General features: G+C 50.3%; 3 protein-coding genes across 4 annotated transcripts; 1 reads left to right on the top strand and 2 right to left on the bottom strand.

Moving 5' to 3' along the window:
• Window positions 1-374: 374 nt before the first annotated feature.
• LOC103188457 (collagen alpha-1(XXVI) chain) lies at window positions 375-14,911 on the bottom strand. Its single transcript, XM_042338548.1, has 13 exons — window positions 14,783-14,911; window positions 12,595-12,717; window positions 11,915-12,018; window positions 5,345-5,406; window positions 4,483-4,564; window positions 4,090-4,125; window positions 3,665-3,772; window positions 2,902-3,006; window positions 2,264-2,403; window positions 2,104-2,174; window positions 1,593-1,716; window positions 1,092-1,176; window positions 375-981 (listed from the first exon to the last, which is right to left on the bottom strand). Exons 1-13 carry the CDS (start codon window positions 14,896-14,898, stop codon window positions 827-829), a joined length of 1,311 nt encoding a protein of 436 aa, XP_042194482.1. The 5' UTR covers window positions 14,899-14,911; the 3' UTR covers window positions 375-826.
• Window positions 14,912-18,661: 3,750 nt separating this feature from the next.
• On the top strand, window positions 18,662-22,388 carry ift22 (intraflagellar transport 22 homolog (Chlamydomonas)). The gene is made up of 5 exons (XM_007908442.2): window positions 18,662-18,845; window positions 19,026-19,108; window positions 19,690-19,779; window positions 20,039-20,241; window positions 20,645-22,388. Exons 1-5 carry the CDS (start codon window positions 18,807-18,809, stop codon window positions 20,791-20,793), a joined length of 564 nt encoding a protein of 187 aa, XP_007906633.1. The 5' UTR covers window positions 18,662-18,806; the 3' UTR covers window positions 20,794-22,388.
• mis12 (MIS12 kinetochore complex component) lies at window positions 22,349-24,214 on the bottom strand. 2 transcript variants are annotated; one of them, XM_007908439.2, is made up of 2 exons: window positions 24,134-24,214; window positions 22,349-23,602 (listed from the first exon to the last, which is right to left on the bottom strand). In XM_007908439.2, exon 2 carries the CDS (start codon window positions 23,574-23,576, stop codon window positions 22,893-22,895), a length of 684 nt encoding a protein of 227 aa, XP_007906630.1. In that variant the 5' UTR covers window positions 23,577-23,602; window positions 24,134-24,214; the 3' UTR covers window positions 22,349-22,892. The 2 variants fall into 2 exon arrangements, with proteins under 2 accessions (XP_007906630.1, XP_007906632.1); XM_007908441.2 differs by having other exon boundaries at window positions 24,138-24,214.
• Window positions 24,215-24,370: the final 156 nt, after the last annotated feature.

Below are 24,370 nucleotides of genomic sequence, written 5' to 3'. Positions count from 1 at the left end.
TATTATCAAATAGGACAATAGGTAGTATCAAATAGGACAATAATATTCCTTGCATTTGATATTGCGACTTATCGCATCTTTGAGACGTCTCAAAGCGCTTCATAGAATATACTGTAAAGTGGATCGGTTGTATATTTTGGGGGCAAAAAGTGGCAGCCAAATGCACAACAGAGTCTCACATACTCTCATGGATTTAGTGACCAAATTATTGTTATTTACTTTGAAAGGATTATTACTTACGGAAAATCGATCCACCAATTGACGAACAACCAGGTTCCTACTCACTGCTAACTACACAGAGGTGTGTGGAGTAAGGAAACTTGCCCAACATTTCATTTCACCCTGTCAGGGAATCAAACCTGGGTCCTCTCGCTTGCGAGGTGAGCGCACTAACAAACCACTGAGCAACAGGACTCCAGTATCAGAAGAGTATCAAACTGAGACCTTTGACACATGGCCCCTGCCATGACACCGGCATCAAATTATACTGTGGTTTAGACACCTAACAATGTGGAGAGAGAAAGAGACTCACCTGTCACTGCCCGGAATCCAGCGAGTCAGTGCACCATTCAATAATAATAATAATTCAAGTTTAAATGACCCCCAGGAAATCAGGACAAAATTATATTGATAAAAAAAAAGGAATTGAATCTGGTGCAAAAACTACATCTAAATGTAAATAGATATTAAATGTACAACAAACACACCAGACAGACATGACAGAACAGGTATTAAACTTGTGTGTAAGGCTTCAGAACATACAAGATACAAACTGCAGGATGGCAGTTGAGAGTTGCTGTAGCGCGTGTTCAGACGGGAGCCCCAGTCAGACTGGCACACGGGGCCGACCGGGCTCTCTGTGGTCTTGGCCGGACAGCAGAGTGGACAGGAGGTGATGTCGCTGCCCTCCTTCCCGCTTGACTTTAACGGCCGAAGGTAATGTTCCCCCCCCAGAACCGGGCTCCAGGGATAACGTGGTGTCTACAACAGCAACAGGAGGTAAAGCTGTGAATCTTATGGGCTGCTTCATTCCCCCTCAATCTCTCCCCCGCTCTCCCCCAAACCTCTCCCTCCCCCCCTCGCCCACTCACCGTGGATGCCAATCATATGCTCTAAGATTAAGACTCTCTCAGCCAAGATCTTCAAGGCCTCGCGAAGCTGCTGAACAGCTTCTCCCTGTGGAGGAGAAACCAACATGAAGGAGAGTCACCCCATGTTATCTCAGCCCCTCTCCTCTCTAACCCCATTCCCTGCTCTCTCCCCATGGTGTCTGTGCTGGGGCTCGCTCCCCACTGGAGCTCTCTACCCTAACCCCATTCCCTGCTCTCTCCCCATGGTGTCTGTGCTGGGGCTCGCTCCCCCACTGGAGCTCTCTACCCTAACCCCATTCCCTGCTCTCTCCCCATCATGTCTGTGCTGGGGCTCGCTCCCCCACTGGAGCTCTCTACCCTAACCCCATTCCCTGCTCTCTCCCCATCGTGTCTGTGCTGGGGCTCGCTCCCCCACTGGAGCTCTCTACCCTAACCCCATTCCCTGCTCTCTCTCTCTCTCCCCATCATGTCTGTGCTGGTGCTCGCTCCCCGGAGTCTGACCTCTGATCCTTTATCGTCAGGGTCACCTTTCTTTCCAGGTTCCGCCTGTGGAGGAAATAAAAATGTCAGTGATGAGGCTGTGTCTGTGTGGTCAGCACAGTAACTACTGCAACTGCACCGAGAGCTTTAATACATCTGGTGTGAGCGGTGTGATCAGCGTCAGGGTGTCAGCAATCACCTTCTGCCTCTGTAGAAAGAAGCCTCCTGGTGTCTGTCCAAGACTCGCTCACAGCAATCCCCACCCATAGCCCAACCACACCCCGACCCCAACCCCAACCACACCCCAACCCCAACCACACTCCAACCCCAACCACACCCCAACCCCAACCACACCCCAACCCCAACCACACCCCAACCCCAACCACACCCCAACCCCAGCCCAGCCACACCCCAACCCCAACCACACCCCAACCCCAACCACACCCCAACCCCAACCACACCCCAACCCCAGCCCAGCCACACCCCAACTCCAACCACACCCTCAGCTGCTAACAACTGGCTGCTGACTCACCGCAGGTCCAGGGGGGCCGGGGAATCCCTGGGAGCCGGGGGGTCCTGGGGGGCCGGGGGGCCCGGGGGGACCTAAATTCATACAGAAAAGCAAATAATGTTATGATTTTCAGGGTTTGTTCCCACTCAGTTATTTATCCGGTACGTGACCCCGGCCTGACCTCAGCACCGTCCCAACCCACGCACAGCGTTACTGAGCCGGGAACCCAGAGCTGAGAACTGTTACCTGTAGAGCCAGGTGTCCTGGGGGGTCCCGCTGGGCCGGGGGGGCTGGAAGCCAACGAGATCACTGCATCTTCATCTGAGAAAAAACGCATATTAATAACAACAGATCCCGAGCCGCCCCCACCCCCCCCCCCACCCCCCCGACCCCAGAGACAGAGAAAGTGGGATCAAGGCACATACATCCAGGTCAGGGTCAGGGTCAGGGAGTGAGCAAGAGAGAGAGGGAGAGAGGGAGGGGTGAGGGAGGGACAGAGGAAGAGAGTGAGGGAGCACCGCTCATTGACAGGAATCCTGCTGTTGTCTGCTGTTGTGAAAGCTGACCAACAACAACAACAAATTATATTTGATTACGTCAGGAGGAACAGATCGATCATTGGAGGCAAAGCAGAGGCTCTCCTGACTGAGTGACAGCCACCGGTCCACACTGCGGGGTGAGATGGTGCCCTGACAGGGGGGGAAGCCATGACAAACATCCACAAAGCCTTTGATAAAGTTCCAGATGAGAGACTCATCCCAGACAACCTCAGAATAGGTGGTTACAGGGCAGGAAGAGGAGGAAGGAAGCTGGACTCACAGTCCCGCGTGTCCGGGCTCGGACTCCTCCCTCCAGGGAGGCCTCGCTGACCCGGGAGGCCTGTCTCTCCGGGGAATCCCGGCCGTCCCGCAGGTCCCACAGCACCTAATAGGGAACGTCAGTCACAATTAGTGGGAAACACCTCAGTGTCTAGAGCACCGCTCCCTCAGTGAGAGAGAGAGAGAGAGAGAGAGGACAGAGAGTGTGAATGAGAGACAGTGAAAGTGTGCGAGATAGAACATGAGGGCAAACGTGGGAGAGAATGTGAGAGACAGAGAGAGAGAGGGAGAGAGCACGTGAGAGAGAGAGCATGTGAGAGGGAGAGAAAGAGCATGTGTGAGAGAGAGAGAGAGAGAGAGCATGTGAGAGAGACGGAGAGAGAGCACGTGAAAGAGAGCATGTGAGAGGGAGAGAGAGAGCATGTGTGAGAGAGAGAGAGAGCATGTGAGAGAGACGGAGAGAGAGCACGTGAAAGAGAGCATGTGAGAGGGAGAGAGAGAGCATGTGTGAGAGAGAGAGCACGTGAGAGAGACAGAGAGAGAGAGAGCACGTGAGAGAGAGAGAGCATGTGAGAGAGAGAGAGCATGTGAGAGAGAGAGAGCATGTGAGAGAGAGAGAGAGAGACAGAGAGAGAGAGCATGTGAGAGAGAGAATGTGAGAGAGAGAGAGCGCATGTGAGAGAGAGAGAGAGAGAGAGCGAGAGAGAGCGAGCGAGCGAGCATAAAAACAGAATGTGAGAGAAGGAGACCCTGCAGTGCAGTACCTGGCTGCCCAGGCAATCCTGCCTCCCCGGTTTCTCCCGGTTTTCCTGGAGGGCCGGACGGGCCTGGTTTTCCGGGTAATCCCATAGGCCCGGGAATGCCAGGCAGCCCTGAAGAGGCGGGAACCAGATCCGGATTAGAGTGTTACACACACATTATTGATCCTGATTAGTGTTACACACAGTGTTATTGATCCGGATTAGTGTTACACATGGTGTTATTGATCCAGACCAGAGTGTTATACATAGTATTACTGATCTGGATTAGAGTGTTACAAACAGCATTATTGATCTGGATAAGAGTGCTACAAAGGCATTATTGATCTGGATTAGAGTGCTACAAAAAGGCATTATTGATCCAGATTAGAGTGTTTCACACGGCATTATTGATCAGGATTGTTACGCATTGATCAGTATTGGAGATTTACCTGCTTGCCCTGGCTCTCCTTTCTCTCCGGGCGGCCCTGTTATAAAGATCATAGGGTAATATCAGCTGTCCCTTAGAGCCTCTGTCTGTGTGCGCATGTGTGGGTGCTTGTCTGCCTGTCCTGTCATGATGGACATGTCCAGAACAGACTCTCAGACAATGTGTCGCTCCCCCCACCCCCCCCCAGCGCTGGAGCGTCAGCCTGGCCTGTAAGCTCAGAGTCTCCGATGTGGGGATGAAGCCACAACCTCCCAACCCAGAGACAAGAGTGAGTGAATCCAGGTAAGGTCATGGGTTAGAGGTTCTCCATAAATATATCCACGGGCGCAGTTGTGCACACACTAACACACCCACACGCACACACTCGCCATTCAGTGGTCAGCCCAGAACTCACCTCTCGGCCCTGGGGGTCTCTGTGTTCCTGTGTCTGACGTCTCATTGCCTGTAGCTGACCAGCCCCCCTCCAGCAGCATCAGCTTTCATCAACAACAGAGGAACAGTGTCACAGTGTCAGATTCAGTGTCAAAGTGTCAGTGTCACAAAGTCAGTGTCAGTGTCACAGTGTCAGTGTCACAGTGTACAATGTCAGTCTCTCAGTGTTACAGTGTCACAGTGTTACAGTGTATAGTATCAGTGTTATTGTAGTGTCACAGTGTACAGTGTCAGTGTCACAGTGTACAGTGTCACAGTGTCAGTCTCACAGTGTCAGTGTACAGTGTCACAGTGTACAGTGTCAGTGTCAGTGTTACAGCGTCACAGTGTAGTGTTAGTACCACAGTGTACAGTGTGACAAGCCGCTCTCTCCTGGAAATCCCACTAACTGTCCATCAGCCTATCTCCCAGGATCCACCCACACTGGAGGTTTGCATTTGATACAGTGCCTTATCACATCTTCTAAACGTCCCAAAGCGCTTCACAGAATATACTGTAAAGTGAATTGACTGTATATTTGTGGGCGAAACATGATGATGTGACACTGACTTTCACAGTCTCAAACCTACTCTTTATGAGCTGTCTCAAACCTCCAATGCGAGCGACCACCCCAGTGACCCCACCACACCTCCATTGACCACCCCCCCACCCAGGAACCACCACTCCGCAGGATCCACCCGATGATCACCACCCCCCCAGCCACCATCTTAAGCTCATGGTCACTAATGGAAAAGTAACTGCTAACATTTACTTTAAGTGACATTTCTCAGAACGAACAGATTGAGGGGGGATACGATGACTTATTAAAGCCGGGTTGTCTTTACCTTTGACTCCAGAGTGTGGACTCTCTGGTGGAGCTGAGCAAATGCTGAGCAGTTCATGCATTCTGAAGAGAAGACATTACATATATTAATATCATATTTATATCACGTCATAAACCCAACCCCATACCCCGAGAGAAAGCCCTAGAGTTACAGACTTGAGGAGGAATTGTCCTCCACCCTCAAGAATCCACCATCGCACTTTATCATTTTATTCCGACAGGAGGTCTCAAGCACTTCACAGACAGTTAATGTCCAGTCTAGTAACTCTGCATAATAATAATAATAATCCTTGCATTTGATACAGCGTCTTATCACATCTTCGAGTCGTCTCAAAGCGCTTCACAGGATATAGTGTGAAGTGAATTGACTGTATGTTTTCTGGGCAACATGTGATAGCCAATTGCGCACAGCAGCGTCCCGCACACAGTCGTAGACTGAGTGATCATATGACCATAAGACATAGGAGCAGGAGTAGGCCATTCGGCCCCTTGAGCCTGCCCCGCCATTTAATAAGATCATGGCTGATCTTCTAACCTAATTCCATTTACCCGTCATATCCCCATATCCCTTAATCCCTCTATCCTTTAGAATTATTATTAGATCAAATTATTTTTATTATCTTTCTTGAAGGAATTGTTATCCCTGGAAAAGCTGAGCCGGATTGACAGGTATAGAATAACGGATCATTTCTTTAAGACTTAACAGATATTGTAATGGTATCACAACGTTTTGGTGACCCTATAGGAATCCTTGTGCTTCCCTGAGAGACGTGTTGATGCCGGGGGTCAGTGTCGCTGCTCATAGCCCAGGAGAGATATCGGATTCTCGCTCTCTTTCTCTCTGACTTTCTCTGCTTCTAGACTTGTCTCTCAGTTGCACAAGTCCCAGGTGGGGCATACTAGTTTAGGAGTTAATTACACTGGATGTTTGTAATTCCTGAACTCAGGATAATCTGTCCCATCTGGGAACGTTTTGCTGGGTAATTGCGGCCACAAGGAAATGGAATGGCACATGGGACTCTCTCTGTCTGATTGACTGTGAGTGAGTAAAAAACAGCGACGAACGCAGCCCCGGGCTCGTCTCGCAGCGTTCCCCAGGCAGGTCCAGTGACTGGGGATTTCTAGGAAAATCCACCAGGAAATCTGTGCCCCTGCACAGCCAGTGAAGGATCCGATTAGGAAGCAGGAAAACCGGGAGAGGGGAAGGCTACCTGAGCAGATACAAAACACAGTCACTACACTTTACAGTGCATCATGTGAAGCTCTTCGAGTCGCGACAAGGTGCTGTGTGGAATGTGAGGGTTATTGTTATAACAGTAAAAGATCTCAGCACTGCATGGCCAAACCTTCAGTTATCTTAGCAGAGATCCCATCAGCTCAGAGCCAGTGTTTAGTCTACGCTCCATACTTTAGGCTCCCTCGAAGCTGTTGTGTAGTCTATTACCACCCACCCCCCCCCACCCACCCTCCGGCCCCCATCCTCACTGGGCTCCACTCCCCTCTGTTTGTACAGCGCCTGTAACATCACAGACTCTCCCAGTCACTGCTGTTAAACACAGTTATTGCTTTTAACCCGGCTGTTAGCCGATTAGTGGATCGCTTTTCTGGGGGTAATAATTCCTTCAAAAACATAATAATAATAATTTGGTCACTTCAACCCACGACTGTTTGTGGGACACTGCTGTGGGCAATTGGCTGCCACGTTTCGCCCACAAATATACGGTCAATTCATTTAACAGTATATTCTATGAAGCGCTTTGAGACAATAACAACAACAAGATCACATTTGTATTGCGCCTTTCACGTCGGGAGGACGTCTTAAAGATGTGATAAATGCAAGGATTATTATTATTATATTATTTTAAAAGTTAACCTAGGAGCTATTTTGCACAGAGCTGGCAGTGAAGGAGCTGAGCGATTTATCTGGGGGATTTTTCACCCGGGACATTGGGTGGGGGAAGAGAGAGAAACTTTATGAACAGGACCTCAGGTTAAGAGAGGGAGAAGAGGGAGTGTGAGAAGGACAGCGAGAAAGAAAGAAAGAGAGAAATAGAGAGACAGGACTACTGAAGAGCAAAAGAGCACCTTTAATGACTTTTAAAGGTTGTAAAATTAGTTAATTGAACAGGAAGAGAGTGTGAGAACAACCACATTCTGTGGTTCTCCATCCCAAACTGGTGACGAGCTCTCTCCTCGCTGCCACCTCCCCCCTCCAATCGCAGTGTAAGCACCCCCATATCACCCCTCACCCCCACCCCCCCCACCCCGAGCCTCAGACAGACTCTGCTCTGGCTCTGGGAGCCGTGACGAGATAAGCATCTCAAGTGGTGAGATTGTCAGATACCTTCAGCCATCACACCCCCCACTACAGCTGCACAGAGCCCCCACCTTTAACCCTACACATACCCTTCGGCACATTTGATCTTATCCCTCTAGACGGTCCCCCTATCACTGTATCAAATTGTTTAGTAAACAATTCTCACACTTCCTGGCAACCCTGTTCCAGTTCTTAATTCCCCTCTGATCTGCGTAATGAAAACCTTCCTGGTGTCTGTCCTGAAATTGCCCCTTTACACCTCTAACCCCATGTCCTCTTGATCTGCTGTCACAGTCAGTCCGTGAGTGTTGATCTGGGTTTACGTTTAAAATCTCATTAAAAAAACACTTCTCTAAGGGCTCCCTGAGCTGTCTTCTATCAAGATTTAGTAGCTCAAATGCACAGATATACACATGCTCACAAACACACACAGATACACACACACACAGATACACACAGAGATACACAAGCACATACACACAAACAGATACACAGACAGACGACAGATACATACACACACACAACCAAACACAGATGCGCACACACACAGACCACACACACACAGATACACACACATGCATACAGATACACACACACAGACACACACATGCACACACACGCATACAGATACACACAGACACACACGTACGTTACAGGATTCCAGGCACTCCAAAGATTGAGAAATATGTAACAGGTTACAGTCTGTTGGAGATTTTCCGCGATGATCAGTGGCATTCACTAATTATCTGAAATTCAATTTAACTCGATAAAATCTTACAATCCCTCAGCATTTCCTTCACTATTTACAACATAATCACTCGCTAGCTGAACACAGAGTCTTGATGCAGCAGTGTCAGCACACATAGACTGGGAGTTTCGAGGGCTGTCACATTGTTTGAAGCGCCTTCTCGCGCTGAAGCCATTGGGAGGAGGAGTGGTGGGGGTGGGGGGGGGGTCATCATCGGAGGTGCTTCAGGTGGGAATGCTAATCTGAGCCAGTTCACATGAACATTAAAGATTCGGTGACGCGATTGGAAAAGAGCAGGGAGTTTCTCTCTCTCTTGTCTGGTGTCCTGGCCGACAATCCCTCAAATAAACTGGCTCTTCGCCCCCAGGGACCTCACTGCCATCTCACTTACAAAACAGAACGAGCTTTCAGATGTCGGGATGTGATACAGGCCGTCTCGTTATTAGCGACGGACAAGCTGACACCAGCGAGAGATATTTATGAGATATTTTAAGCAGAAACAGATGTGGGGAATGATGGAGGATGAAAGCAGCCGCAGAGCATCACATCATTGTTTGTGGAGTCTAAAATAACACACACACTAAACAGGCAGAGACAGTGTTACCTGAATATTTTCAATGGCTGTCCTGCCTCCCAATGCCCCCCTATATGCTGCCCCCCACACGCTGCTCCCCCCATACACCCAGCCCCTCCCGTGCGCCCTGCACCCCCACGCGCTATGCACCCCCGCGTGCCCTGCACCCCACACTGCACCCCCGCCACACACCCCAGAACCCCCCACACACTGCCTCCCCACACAGACTGCCCCGCTGCTCGCCTCTGTTCAGTCACTTGCACTCTCGGCTCGGAGTCAGGAGATTGTGGGTTCAAGCGGAGGGTTGGGGGAACTTTAAGCTCAGTCTAGACTGACGCTTCAGTGCTGGGGGGAGACGGCCATGTTGTAGGAAGCGAATGAGAATGAGACGTCAAATTACCTTCCCAGGGAATTGCTCTGAAGTGTAGTAACTGTGTGTTTGCCAGAAAATTAAACCAGTGTATAGTGACTGACTATTGTAGGACATATTATAGCGCCGCCCAGTAGCAGCAGCCAGATACTGCAGGTACATTCCCCTGTCCTGTCACAGAGGAGAATTCCCTCAGTCAGCGCTGCCAACGACAGAGGGTACAAGGCTGGACTGAATCTTGGTGAATGTTTGGGTTCAGAGCATCTGACGGGGCTCAGACTCGGCCTGTTGCAAGGGAAGTTGAGCCTCTGTGTGCTGGGGACCCAACAGATGGAAGGTATTACAGCAGGAGGAAGGGAATGTGGGGAAGGAATGCTCTTACCTCTCTCTGCTAATAAGTAACAATTCAAGACGAAATCTGATAACCTAAAGAAAACACTTTGCAATGTTCTTCTTGGTGATCTCCACAGAGCTCCGCCACATAGAGCTCAGCACAGTCACTGCAACCGACAATTGGGGGTACAGACAGACAGACAGAGACAGATAGTCAGACAGGCAGACAGGCAGGCAGGCAGGCAGAGAGACAGACAGGGAGACAGAGAGACAGACAGACAGAGAGACAGGCAGGCAGGCAGGCAGGCAGAGAGACAGGCAGGCAGAGAGAGCGAGAGACAGGCAGGCAGAGAGACAGGCAGAGAGACAGGCAGGCAGGCAGAGAGACAGACAGGGAGACAGAGAGACAGACAGACAGACAGAGAGACAGACGGCAGGCAGGCAGACAGAGAGACAGACAGGGAGACAGAGAGACAGACAGACAGAGAGACAGGCAGGCAGGCAGGCAGACAGAGAGACAGACAGGGAGACAGAGAGACAGGCAGGCAGAGAGAGAGAGAGCGAGAGGCAGACAGACAGACAGACAGAGCGAGCGAACAAGCAATTCCAAAAAGGAATTTGGAAGGCTGTTCAGCCCAACGTTTCGTCCATTTGTAATGGAGTGGCCTGGCCCAGCCACTCGCACTCCCAGCTCCGGGTTCAAGTGTCCGAGCAGGACTTTGAGCTCACAGTCTAGACTAGCGCAGTGTCAGAGACACTGTCGATAACAATAATAATCCTTGCACTTGACTTATTACGTCGTTGAGACGTCCTAAAGCGCTTCACAGAAAGAGTGGATTGACTATATTTTGTGGGCGAAACACAACAGCCAATTGCATACAACAGCGTCCCACAAACAGTCGTGGATTGAGTGGCCAAATTATTAATTTTTGGGGGGGGATTATTACCCAATCGAAAGCGATCCACCAGTCGACTAACAACCAGGTTCCTACTTACTGCCATGTAAGCAGAGGTGTCTGACGGGAGCTAGGAGTAAGGAAACTTGCCTAAGGTTTCAGCCGCCTGGGAATCGCATGGGCGACAAGTGCTCTAGCCAGTACACTATAGGACTCCTTCAGGTGAGATGATAAACCGAGGCCACGCCTGTGCCCTGTCTCCACCACCAACCAATACGAGGAACTATGTTGTGATGAGGCAGGCAGTCAGTACCCCCTATCCACCACCCCACCCACCACCCACCAATCTCATTCATCTCACTGCAGGGGGTAATCTGCCAGTGTCCTATGCATGTGTCTGTATGACATTCTCACCTCCCCTCCTCTTCTACCCCTCCCCCCCAAAACAAACCCCAGCATTCATTCATTCCCAAGAGATAATAATATAATAACAATAATTGTTGCATTTGATATATGGCCTAATTAGGTCTTCGCGATGTCTCAAAGCGATTTACATAATACCCTGTAAACCGAATTGACTGTATATTTGTGGGTGAAACATGGCAGCCAATTGAACACAGCAGCGCGCCACAATGTCGTGGATTGAATGACCAATTAATGATTATTATTATGTTTTAAAAGGAATTGTTACCACCGGAAAAGTGATCCAATCAACTAACAACCGGGTTCCTACTTACTGCTCGATAAACAGAGGCGTGTGGAGTAAGGAAACTTGCTCAACGTTTCGCCCCTGCCAGGAATCAAACCCAGGTCTCTCGCTTGCGAGGCGAGTGCTCTAACCACTGAACTACAGGACCCCACTTTAGTGAGGAGCTGTGAGCCTGGGACTGGCAGAGCACAGTAATGAATTGCTGACGTTGATTTTTTCCCAGTTATGGGGATTAACACCAGATGTGAGTGAGCAGGAGTGACAGCGACGTGCCTGAGGTTGAGAGGATCAGGTCGATGCTGACACAGTGAGAATAACTCCGGCCCCAGGGCACAGTGGCTGCTCCCCACCCAGCAACACGCTACCTACACATCATCCAGTCCCCAGCTACACCCGACCTACACCAGCTAGTGCCTCTCTCACTGTCTCTGATCTTTGGACTCCGCCATGTCCCCAGCACTGAGGTGGAGGCACAGAAATTTACACGAGCATCAAATCACCCAGTCCATCCGCATTCCCACTTCCCAAAGCCATAACCTGGCTGCAATCAGCTCCCAGCTTCACACACCGCCAGCCAGACAGACAAACAGACACAGACAGACAGAGTCTTGCTCGTACTCTCACCGTCCTCACAGCTGGTCCCAGTGAAGCCGGGGCAGCACCTCCACTCCAGCGCCGTAATGTTCCTGTAGGAAAGGCTGAAGGTGGGCCTGACGATGGTCCTGTAACTGACACAAGAGGGTCCATCAGTCCCAGACCATTGCCATCGCGCCCTCCCCCCACACTCACAAAACCCAATCTTATAACATTTCTTCATTCAGAAATCCAAGCACCTGGAATTACCTCCCACCACATTACCCCCACATCCCCACCAAACCCCCATACACCTCCACCCCTACACACTCCACCCCCACCCCAAGACTCCTTCTTGTCAGTCTGTTGATGACAGTGCTGCTGTTGGTGACAGGATGTGTGGCTGTTGGTGACAGGGTGTGTGTGGCTGTTGGTACAGGGTGTGTGTGGCTGTTGGTACAGGGTGTGTGTGGCTGTTGGTAACAGGGTGTGTGTGGCTGTTGGTACAGGGTGTGTGTGGCTGTTGGTACAGGGTGTGTGTGGCTGTTGGTACAGGGTGTGTGTGGCTGTTGGTACAGGGTGTGTGTGGCTGTTGGTACAGGGTGTGTGTGGCTGTTGGTGACAGGGTGTGTGTGGCTGTTGGTGACAGGGTGTGTGTGGCTGTTGGTGACAGGGTGTGTGTGGCTGTTGGTGACAGGGTGTGTGGCTGTTATAGAGAGGGTGGCTGGTACCTGACGAGGCTGCTGCAATGACCGGGCCAGTAGCAGCTCTGGTAAACCCTCTGGACCAGGGTCTCTGATCCATTCTGCACTTGGCAGGTCACAGTCTTGGAGACGGGATATTGGCACCAGTTCCTGTGTGGGGGTGGGGTGGAGGAAGAGGGAGAGACACAGGCGGCAGCTCAGCTCTGAGACAATAAACCCCACATCCCCGTCTCCTGGGACATCACTGCGATTACAGACAGTAAACCCAGGTCCCGTCACTGCCTCTCCTCTTGTGTTCCCGGTGATAACTATCACGTGTGGCATTTTTCACCTCAACCAATGAGTCCACAACTGTCTGCCCCAAAGACATTTACACAGTGCCCTTCACGTCGGGAGGACGTCCCAAGGCGCTGGACATTCAGGGATTTGGACCCAAGCTGGGTGTTGGGATCAAGAGGACTGGAGGGCAGGGAGGATGGCCTAAGGCGCGGGCAAAGAGGAGGTGAGAGCACGATCGCCCGAGTCAGGCTGACAGTGAAATAAGTCCATTATCCGGGGAAGAAAAGCCAAACCTCGACAACATTACATTACTAATTGTGTTTTGTTATTTCGGGGTTTCATTTGGGGTAAATTTTTTGAGGTGAATGTAAACGGGTCTGAGGGTGAGAGTAGGGGAGGGAACGCACTCACTACCGCCACTTGGTGGGTAAATGGGGAAGTGCAGGGGACTGGAAAAGGACATGGAAACCCCAAAGTAACAACCACTCTCCATCTTTCTGTGTCTGTCTTTCACACTCTCTCACACACTATCTCCCTTTTCTCTCTCACCCACACACTCTCTCACACACTCCCACACACACTCCCTTTTTTCTCTCTCCCTCTCTCTCTCACAATCTTTCTCACACTTTCTCTCCCACTGTCTCTCCCTCACACTCTCTCTTTCTCATCCTCTTTTTTTTTCTCTCTCACATACTCTCCCACACACACTGTCTCCCTTTTTTCTCTCTTTCCTTCTCTCTCACACTCTTTCTCACACTTTCTCTCCCTCTCTCCCACTGTCTCTCCCTCACTCACCCTCTTTTTATTTCTCTCTCACACTCTGTCTCCCTCTCTCACACACACTCTCCCTCTCTCACACACTCTTCTCCCTCATCCTTCGCCCACAAATATACGGTCAATTCACTTTACAGTGTGTTCTGTGAAGCGCTTTGGGACGTCCTCCCAACGTGAAAAGCGCTATATCAAATGCGAGGATTATTATTATTATTATCCTCTCTCTCTCTTTCTCACACACACACACTATCTCCCTTTTCTCTCTCTCTCTCTCTCCCTCTCTCACACTCCCCCTCACTCTTCTCCCTCACCCTCTCAGTTTCCTCCAGTTAAGTTAAAGAGCGAGTAACCCAACCAGAGATCCCCATTTACTGGGGACTGAAAGACCAAATGTAAGGATTAGAATCAGTGAGTGAGCGGAGTGTGTGTGGGGGGTCCCCAATGGTGGGGGGTCCCCAATGGTGGGGGGTCCCCAGCGCCTCCTGCTGACTGCTTGAGGAGTCCATCAGCCACTGCCAGTGACCGAAATGGACACAGAAGTGACTGGGAACCCTCAGCAGGTCAGGCAGCAGCGATGGAGAGAGGACAGTGACTGAAAGTCACTCACCTCCTGAGTGTTCCCACCACTACTGTTTCCATTTCAGATTTACAGCATCTGCAGTCTTTTGCCTCTTAGTGTCAATGTCAGTGCCCACCCTCACCCCCACCCTCACCCTCACCCCCCACCCTCACCCCACCCCCCACCCTCACCCCACACCCCCCACCCTCACCCCCCACCCTCACCCTCACCCCCACACCCCCCACCCTCACCCCACACCCCCCACCCTCACCCCCCACCCTCACCCCCACACCCTCACCCCCACACCCCCCACCCTCACCCCCACACCCCCACACACCCTCACCCCCACACCCCCCACCCTCACCCCCACCGACATACACCCCCCACCCTCACCCCCACACCCCCCACCCTCACCCCCCCACCCCCACATCCCCCACCCTCAACCCCACCCTCACCCCCACATCCCCCACCCTCACCCCCACCCACATCCCCCACAGGGAAGGTTTATATCAATGAATTAAAGGGATAAACAGCAGCTGAGAGAGAGAGAGAGAGACCCACGTGGCTGAGCCCTGTGTGTGGAGAGCGAAACATGTAACTTACCGACGAGTGTTGGCGGAGGATCCCGTCCTGTGCTGCAGAGAGGCGACTGTGAGCGTCTGTGGGAAGCCGGAGCCCAGCGCCTGCCCCAGACACAGCACCAGCAGCAGCACCGCCATCCTCCCGCCCTGCCCCTGCCCCTGCCCACAGCCCCCCGCCCTGCCCCTGCCCCCTGCCCCTGCCCACAACCCCCTGCCCACAGCCCCCTGCCCCTGCCCACAGCCCCTGCCCACAGCCCCCTGCCCCTGCCCCTGCCCACAGCCCCCGCCCTGCCCCTGCCCACAGCCCCTGCCCACAGCCCCCTGCCCACAGCCCCCTGCCCCTACCCACAACCCCCTGCCCCTGCCCACAGCCCCCGCCCTGCCCCTGCCCACAACCCCCTGCCCACAGCCCCCTGCCCCTGCCCACAGCCCCCTGCCCACAGCCCCCTGCCCCTGCCCACAGCCCCCTGCCCACAGCCCCCTGCCCACAGCCCCCTGCCCACAGCCCACAGCCCCCTGCCCCTGCCCACAGCCCCCTGCCCCTGCCCACAGCCCCCTGCCCCTGCCCACAGCCCCCTGCCCACAGCCCACAGCCCCCTGCCCACAGCCCCCTGCCCACAGCCCCCTGCCCACAGCCCCCTGCCCACAGCCCCCTAGCCGCAGCCCGAGCAGTCACCGGGGACCAGGCGCTCTGCCTCCCACCGCCTGCTACACGCTGCAGATGGACATCGCTCCTTGTTCCTCTCCTCTCTTTCTCTCTCTCCTTCCTCCTATCCTCTTTCTTCCCTCTTCCCTCTCTCTCTCTCTTCTGTTCGTTTCCCCTCTACCCCTCTCTCTCTCTCTCCCTCTTCCCCTCCTCTTCCTTTCTTCTCTCTCTCCTACTCTCCTCTCTCTACCCTCTGAGACTGTGTTTTAAACTCTCCCCCGATGGAAGCGCAGCTCAGCTCTGACCTTAACCCTATCAGCACCGGACTCTCTCTCTCTCTCTCTTCTCTCTCTTTCCCTGCGGGGGGAAAAAAGTCAGGGGTTCTCGTGTCTCACAAGAAAGGTTATTCGAGTTGATAAAAAAAAGAAGAAAAGTTCTCGCTTGGCTTCACATTTCAGTGCTTTGCAAAGACAGACAAGGAGAGTGAGAGGAGGACACAGAATTCATACAGCAATTATTTGGCCTCAGTTTGCAATGTGGCTAATGATTTGAAAGCTGCAGTCAGTCTCTGCCTCTGCAAGAGGCAGAGACTGACTGCAGCTTTCAAATCATTAGCCACATTGAGCTCTGATCAGACCAGACACTGGGCCAATGTAAGAAAGCAAATTTTTTTCTTATGTACAGTTCACGTAAGAAATCTTCGAATTAATTTGCTGGTTCAGCGAGCGCGCAGCAAACAGGGTATGGAACAGGGAGAGACGGTGGAAGCAGAAAGTGTCAATTCTTGCGAGAATAAATTAGATTAGGTGTCCGTTAGGAGATAATATCTCGGGATGCGGTGTATATTTTGGGACATGACGTGCCAATGCAAAGGCCGGGATGGTGGAGGGCGAACTGGATGGACCTTGGTCTGCGTTTGCCAGCAAATTCTTATGCTCTTATGTTCGTTGTATAGTATAATAATAATCCATACATTTGATATAACACTCTTTAATCAAAACCAGTTCTCTGGCTCTGCTCCACTCTCCTGTCTCCCGGTAACTCAGTCCATCGTCTCATTTCCTCGCGAAACGAGAGAACAGATCTCTTGCCGTTTCTGGTTTACAAAGAAAAACAGATTTTTTTATTTGCGGATTTTAAACTGATTTGTCAACTTTCTTGGTGGTTGCCATTTGCAGTAATATTTTTATTGTGTTAAGAAAAAACTGGAACCTTTCAGAAATGAATACTAAAAAAGTTCATTTTTTTGCACTTTAAACCTGAGAATCTCCTTGTGATTTCACCCCTTCCCTGATTGTGAGCCTCTGTGTGTGTGTGTGTGTGTGGGGGTGTGGGGGGGGTGTGGGGGTGGGGGGGGGTTGACTTTGCACTCTATGCTGAGGCTGGTTACCTGAGCTTTGGGGATTCACTTCACATGTGAAAACAATCAGAGGAATGTGTTCCTGAGCAAAACTCTTTGTTTTACAATCCCCGGTAAAACATCTGATTGGAGCTGACAAAGTCTACTTCACACACAAACTGTTCACAGCTGCATTTTCACTATTCTTTTACAATTGGAAATACCCCCAACTCAGGGGCTTTGAGCTGACAGTCCAGGCTGCCGCTCCAGTGCAGTGCTGGGGGGGGTGAGGGGGGGGGGTGAGGGGTGGGGGGGGGGTGAGGGGGGGTGAGGGGTGGGGGGTGAGGGGTGGGGGGGCTGTATTTTTGGAGGTGTGGTCTTTCAGATGTGACGGTAAACTAATGACCGGTCACCTGTACCTGGTCAGGTGGGCCTTATCGATCCTGTGGCGGTTTTGTTGGTTGTGTGAAAGATGAATGCAGTTCGCTGTCCGGGCTCACAGGTGACGTGTAACATGCACTGGTGTGTGTGTTACATGGCTTCCCTGTGTGTGTGTGTGTGTGTGTCGTGTTTCATACCGAGAAGCTGGAAAGCAGCAGAGAATGTGTGACACTGTGTAATGTGTCACTCCTGAGCGCTGAGCGCTCTCAGTCACTCTGGACACTGTCCGGGACCGCGGACAAGTCCTGTTGGGATATTACACCCCTTGGATTTAACCCTAACCCTGAACACCCGACAGGGACCGCACACCCTGGCCTCCGGGCAGGCGGGGGGGGGGGACAGTAAACCTGCGGACAGTCAGTCAGTCCAGCACCTCACCTCAGGGGGGGAGGGGGAGGGGGTGGGGGGGAACAGCGGGTACCCCCTCCCTCAGTCCCAGGGCAGAATGTGGCGAATGTGCGGGCGCTGGCCGAGCGCTGCCTTTACTCCGAGGGTGAGCGGAAAGTGCGGCGCGCGGAACGGCGTTGCGTTTACCCAGAGCCCAGGGCCCGGTTACCAGGGAAACAGCGACTCGGCCCCGAGCGCTATACACCGTACACTACACACACTGTACACCGTACACTACACACACTGTACACCGTACACTACACACACTGTACACCGTACACCATATACACTGTACACCATATACACTGTACACTGTATACACTGTACACCGTACACTACACACACTGTACACCGTACACTACACACACTGTACACCATATACACTGTACACCGTACACCATATACACTGTACACCATATACACTGTACACTGTATACACTGTACACCGTACACTACACACACTGTACACCGTACACTACACACACTGTACACCATATACACTGTACACCGTACACTACACACACTGTACACCGTACACCATATACACTGTACACCATATACACTGTACACCGTACACCATATACACTGTACACTGTATAGACTGTACACCGTACACCATATACACTGTACACCGTACACTACATACACTGTACACCGTACACTATATACACTGTACACTATATACACTGTACACCGTATACTACACACTATATACACTGTACACTATATTCACTGTACACCGTACGCTATATACAGTGTACACCGTATACTGTACATTATACACCGTACACTGTACACTATACACTTTACATTATACACTATATACCGTACACTTTACACTATATACCATACACTGTACATTATATACCATACATTGTACACTTAGTACTTAACCCTAACCCTAACTGTACATTACATACCATACATCGTACATTATACACTGTACACATTCTATACATTATATACACAGCCCATACACCGTATACACACAAATTATACATTATACACAATATACACACACACCACATACTATACACACTATATACACTACACACACTATATAGACATCCTATACATTAGATAGACACTGTGCACACTATATAACAAACACTGTATACATTGTTATAGACATTATTTGTATTATACTGTAGACACTACATATTACCTACAGAATGTGCATTATGCTATAGGAAGCTCAGACTGTATAGATTATAAACATATTAGGCTGTACAGATGTTCAAAGTGCGAGTATTGCTGGTGGGGCCCAGAGAGGTGAGTGATAGATGAGAATCAGGAATATTATCCCTATATAATATTCATAAGGCGCCTTCCACATCTCAAAGCGCTTCACAGGATTCACGGTGAAGTAGAACAGGCTGCCTGGGGTGAGTGGCCTGTTTCTGTGCGGGGACAGCAGTCTGTTATTCATGTTCCCTTGTTTATTATCCACAGAGTGGAAAAACCGTTCTGTCCAATTTTCTGTCTGACACGACTGAATCCATAGGTGGCGATTACAGCCCAACTCAGGGTGTGCGGTAAGTGAGGGGTTAAGTCCTTGTTTAAAGGCACATTCCTACAGGATTAATATTTTGCTGTGGTTTTGGCAGCTGCTAGCGTATGTTTCAATGTTTCACGTCTCTGTTTCTATCCAGCTGGGACAATTCTACATATGCTTTTGTTTCTGGTGTATTTCTCTAACCAGCTAAAAATGCATAGCTTGCCATTGATACTGATGTCAGGCAAGCTTTCCTGTTGCTTGTCCAGTTAGGACCACCCTACCCGTTAGGGATTTAGCCTGCACGGTTAACAGAAGCTACGTGGGAAGATTTCCTGCCCCCAGTGACTGGTCTGCCCTTCCAGGTCCTGCCGATAAGCAAGGTTGACTGTGCTGTCATCAGCAGTGCCCTGGAATACTGCAGACCCGTCTGGCTCAGTAACTATACTGGAGATCACCACAGAGGGCCAGCTCGATTTCGATGCCAGGCATGTCACCTTGGAGCCAGTGTATTTTACATGATACAATACAATACATTTATACAGAGCCATATATATATATATGGGGAATGACCCAGTAGGGTTGTAATGTTAACTTTAATTGGAAGGGATTGTTTTCTAGGATCCTGGAGTTCGAGTGCCCGAATGTGAGTGCGAATGGAAAAAGTGTTGGATGTGAAGTGGAGCTGTGGGACTGCTCTGGCGATCAGAAGTAAGAAAACTAGTCAGTCAATTAACCGGTGTCTGTCTGTCTGCTCACTGCTCCTCCCTCTCTCCCTCCAGAACTGACCCACATATCACTTTGATGAATATTTAATCAAGAACATTTCAGCTGGATGTCGAACTGCATTTTTTTAATGACCTGTGGCTGTATGTTCATCATGGTTTGTACAGACTGTGGTTAATGAGATGAGTTTTGCTGTCAGTATAATCATTACAGACTCTTTCTCAATCTCTCTTGCTCTCTGAAGGTTTGAGACCTGCTGGCCAGCTTTAATGAAGGATTCCAACGGGGTGGTTATTGTGTTCAATGCTGATCTTCCCAGTCACCTGAGGGAGATTGAGACCTTCTATTCCTCCTTTGTACACCAGCAGAGGTTACAGGACTCCCAGTGCCTGCTCGTCGCCCATCACAAGCCGGGTTCGGGGGCGGACAAGGGGCAACCTAGTTTGTGTAAGTTTACAGGGAACACGTTTATGTTACTGCAATCTCGCTTGGCGAGGAGCCTGTTTACAACCCAGTTAGAGATCATAGAATCATAGAATTATACAACAACAACAAAATTAGATTTGTTCAGCACCTTTCACGTCAGGAGGACGTCCCAAAGCACTGGAAGGAGCACAGAAGGAGACCATTCAGCCCATCATGTCTGTGCCGGCTCTTTGAAAAGAACTATCCAAATCAATCCAACTGCCCCGCTGTCTCCCCATCGCCCTGCCAGCAGGTTCCTTGAGGAATCCTTTGATGCTGATCTGGTTACCGAGGTGACCAGAGCCTGTTTGAAGCATGCATGTCTTGGAATGTGATGTCACATCGCAATGTTTTTATTAATAACAACTTTACATTTTCTCCTCAGCCCAGCAGCTGAGCAAACTCAACCTGATCCACTCTGACCTGGAGGATGATCCAGAGGAAGTGCGCACGGAATTCCGTCAGTACCTGGGAGCGGTGCTTAGCTCCCTGTCAGAGAGCAGAGACCGGGAGGAGATGTCAATCATCACCTGAGCGAGGGAGAGGCCTTTCCCAGTGTGTGTTGAACATGCAGTTCTTGTACATCATTAGCCAGAGAGTGAGGGTTTAGGTGGAGTGAGAAGGCAATGCAGTAATGTTTCTATGGTTTGGCCTCCCCCAGATTTTATAATTTCTCACTCTAGGATGGTAGAAAGTTTCGCACAGAAACAATCAGCCCAGCCGTCTATAACTTAGTGGTATGTGAGTGCATGGGGAGTATTTCTCCACGAGTCACACAATTTCCCGCTCACTCTGCATATTCTTTAATCATCCAGTGAGTAGGTATCTTTCTGACCCAGTGCATGTGCGGTGTTACCAGCCTACTGTGCACAGTATACATGCATTGATATTAGGACTGGCTCTACTGCCAATTTGTACTGTTTTCTGGAGTGCATGTAGGCTTGCTTTGTTATCTAAGTGGCTGCTACCGTCTTGTGTTTAGCCCCTAAAACAGAAGAGCATAGACCGGGAGATGACAATCATCACCTGATTATTGACATCTTCATTGTCTAAATGCTAACCCTCTCTTCAAAACATTCCATAAACTGCTCTCCTGTAAATTGTAATTAGAGATTGAGGCCAGGTGTGGGGAGTGTGTACAGCAGGGATTAGCTCTCCCTGGTGATAATGACCCATTAACTGAACTTGGCCTTTTCCTGCCATTTAATTGACCACCTTGTTCTCATCGTTTCCCTGCTTCTTTTCAATTTATAGGGCTCCCCAACGAAGCTTCCTTCCCAAAAGAACTTCAGCCATTACAATCCTGCCACACCTCAATGTGCTGACTGACCCAGGTTGCCTTCAAGGGAATTCTACCCATAAAGAGGGAAATATTCAGCCCATGAAAACCCCACGTTGTGATTTATGTCACAGTGTATTCACTTTTATACCAGCTTTTGTAGTAAAAAAGCACAAAGCAGTGTGTTACAGGAACATAAAATGTTCTGCTGTGGTGGAAGTAGATCATTGTGGTGCTAACATGTGATGGTATTTTAATCAAAGGAGACACAGGCAAAGTACAGAATTCAAGGTAACATCTGGAGGAAACATTTGGTCAGGACCTGCGGAACAGTGGAAATCAAACGTAAAAGCGCTCTATATTTATTTTCTCCCGAGACATGCATCAAACTGTGTACGAAAAGGCAGATGTTCTCCACTGACAGCTCTGAACTAGAAGCCAACTCAGTGATTCTTCCCTGCAGCCCTTATAGTGCTGAGCCAATCAATCAGACACCCCCTCCCCTGAGTCACCTACACTGCACATGCTCATTATACAGATACATCGCCACACATCTGCCCCGCCAGTGAAATAGAATATTGGTTGTGTGGAAATGGAGTATTGAGGCAGGAGACACACAAACCACCAGCTGCCTATGATGACAGCCTGACAAATGAAATAGTCAACATGGGATTTTACCATTTTTTTTAATAATTGTTCCATCCTATAAACACACACACACAAACAGCTTTCATATGAACACGGGCCTGTAAAAAACAAAATGCATTAAAGCAAACATTTTTTGAGGATTGTTTTACAAATGCTAGATTATAAATTCTGAGTGAAAAAATAAAAGCTTATTTGGAATATTGGCATGTGTGCTGGGCCTTTCGTAGCGAGAGAAGTAAGGAAAACACATTGGTCTCTATCAGCACCAAATGTTGTGCAGCAGTAACTCTCGCTAACCAACAGGTAGTAAAACAATCTCGGTTGTGGTGGGATTTCTGTTGTTTTGCTCATCACAGTAAAGGATGTCAGTGTCAGGAAATGGAACATCCAGTGTCAAGCCGTCGTATTGGTAAGTGATGCTTCTCTGCTACCTGCATGTACACCAAGGGAGCACCTCATTACTTCACCAGTGCCATAATTTCCATTTCATCCCACCCCGAAGAGCATATCAATCTTGTAGCAGATGTCGAGTGGGTCTGCGCTGAGGTCTCGCAATCAACAAGAAATGTGATAGAGATTGGCCGAGCTAGTTTCAAGCACAATTCTGTGAGGGAACCCTCGCCAGCTTTGGATCTTAGTTCAACTCAGATTCCAGAAGTGAAAAGTCCATTCTCTAAACCTACTTACTGCAATGCTCAGTCTCCAATCATTCGATCTTTAACCGTTTTCGTTTGGTCTCACACTCATCTTCTTGTTTGCTGGTAGCCACAGCCTGCGACTTGCTCAGCTCACCTTCGCACTGAGCTATGATTTTCTTCAGAGCATCCGGGACCTTTTGGACCGACTGCTCGATGAAGATCAGGCTCTCATGCACGTCACGGATCATGTTATCCTTCCACATATTCTTCAGTCCGTCAAACCAATGAATCCTCTGTTCCAATTTAAGCTCTACCATCTTCTGCTCTTCCTGCTCGTCCAGAAGGGCCTGTTTGCCGCTGAGCTCTGCCTTGTAGCACTGCTGGAGTTGAGCGATCTCTTCTTGTAGCTCACTATACTGTTCCTCAGGGTACTGTTCATGAACTTTGTCTTCTGGGAGCAGAACGTTTGCAGGAATTTTCAGAATGTGCTGCAGGAGACCGCGCTCCAGCTTTTCAAAGGTAACATCAAAACGGCTCTTGATCACCTGCAGGAAAGTTTTGGTGCAGGCGCGGACACTTGACGGTGTGATGCCGCAGTCTGGCAGCTCATCCAGCTTCCTGATAACAACTTGTTCGGCCACCAGCATCACATCGAGGAGAGAGTCCTGGATGGCACATTGCACCCGAAGGACACAGGTTTGTGGCGAGAACCCAAAAAACTGAGTCTCATACATCATCAGGATGTCCTCCATCTTTAACTCAATTGGATTTTTAAAATCTGTTTAAAAAAGAATTACAAATAGATCAAAACGCTGAATAAAATTGGAGTAGGATATTTGGGGGTAAATTTGGATTAGTTCAGTAAACGATGGGAATTTTCCCGTGTCTCTATTTCTCTCCCCGGACGGATGCAACAGGTTTTACCTAATTCTGGAAAGTATTAGGCGCTGGTTGGCAACAGCCAAGACATGGGGGGAGCCCAGAGCGTGCGTTGGGGTAACTGCTGGAGGCTAACCTGCTAAACACACATAGCTTGCCATTGAAAGCGCGGTTTGGCCAGCTAGGGACCACCTAACCCTTTAGGGCTTTGGCTGCGGGGTTAACAGGAGCTGAGGGGAAGGATTCCCTGCCCCCAGTGACTGGTCGGTCCCTCCAAGTCCTGCCGATGAGCCGGGCTGTGCTGTCATCAGCAGCGGCCCCTCTTGGCTCAAGAACCGGACCAGAGACCGCCACAGAGTTCGATGCCTACAGAGGGTAGGCCCTCAGCCCGTTGCCTAGCAACAGTGCAGGCCCGAGGCGCCCCGCTCACCTGCCTCGGGATCTCGGCTGAGAGGCCGCCAACTGTCACAACCACTCCCGCCTTCCGCTTGCGCATGTGCAGACCGGCCAGCCCGTGACGTGACCCGCCCAGCATTTGATTGATTGATTGAGTGATCGCGCATCTCGACCAATCAGCGCGTCCCACCGCCACACGGCGGTGTCTGACGAATCAGCGAAGACCACACACACGCTTTTTGTGCGCTGCGCACGCCGTGGCTGGCGGGAG

This window comes from Callorhinchus milii, unplaced genomic scaffold (genome assembly GCF_018977255.1).
Source record: "Callorhinchus milii isolate IMCB2004 unplaced genomic scaffold, IMCB_Cmil_1.0 Scaffold10, whole genome shotgun sequence".
Lineage (NCBI taxonomy): Eukaryota > Metazoa > Chordata > Chondrichthyes > Chimaeriformes > Callorhinchidae > Callorhinchus > Callorhinchus milii.
The sequence above is the reverse complement of the archived record's forward strand: the minus strand, read 5'-3'. Positions and strand labels throughout refer to the sequence as shown.

Excerpts from the sequence above, each read along its gene's own strand:
- mis12 (XM_007908439.2), bottom strand. The coding sequence starts at position 23,576 with ATGGAGGACATCCTGATGATGTATGAGACTCAGTTTTTTGGGTTCTCG.
- ift22 (XM_007908442.2), top strand. The coding sequence starts at position 18,807 with ATGTTCAAAGTGCGAGTATTGCTGGTGGGGCCCAGAGAG. Across the intron at positions 18,846-19,025 it reads TGCTGGTGGGGCCCAGAGAG|AGTGGAAAAACCGTTCTGTC; the intron begins GTGAGTGATAGA and ends TATTATCCACAG. Across the intron at positions 19,780-20,038 it reads GACTGCTCTGGCGATCAGAA|GTTTGAGACCTGCTGGCCAG; the intron begins GTAAGAAAACTA and ends TGCTCTCTGAAG.
- LOC103188457 (XM_042338548.1), bottom strand. The coding sequence starts at position 14,898 with ATGGCGGTGCTGCTGCTGGTGCTGTGTCTGGGGCAGGCGCTGGGCTCC. Across the intron at positions 5,407-11,914 it reads TGGGACCAGCTGTGAGGACG|AATGCATGAACTGCTCAGCA; the intron begins GTGAGAGTACGA and ends TCTTCTCTTCAG. Across the intron at positions 2,404-2,901 it reads GAGCCCGGACACGCGGGACT|ATGAAGATGCAGTGATCTCG; the intron begins GTGAGTCCAGCT and ends GTTTTTTCTCAG.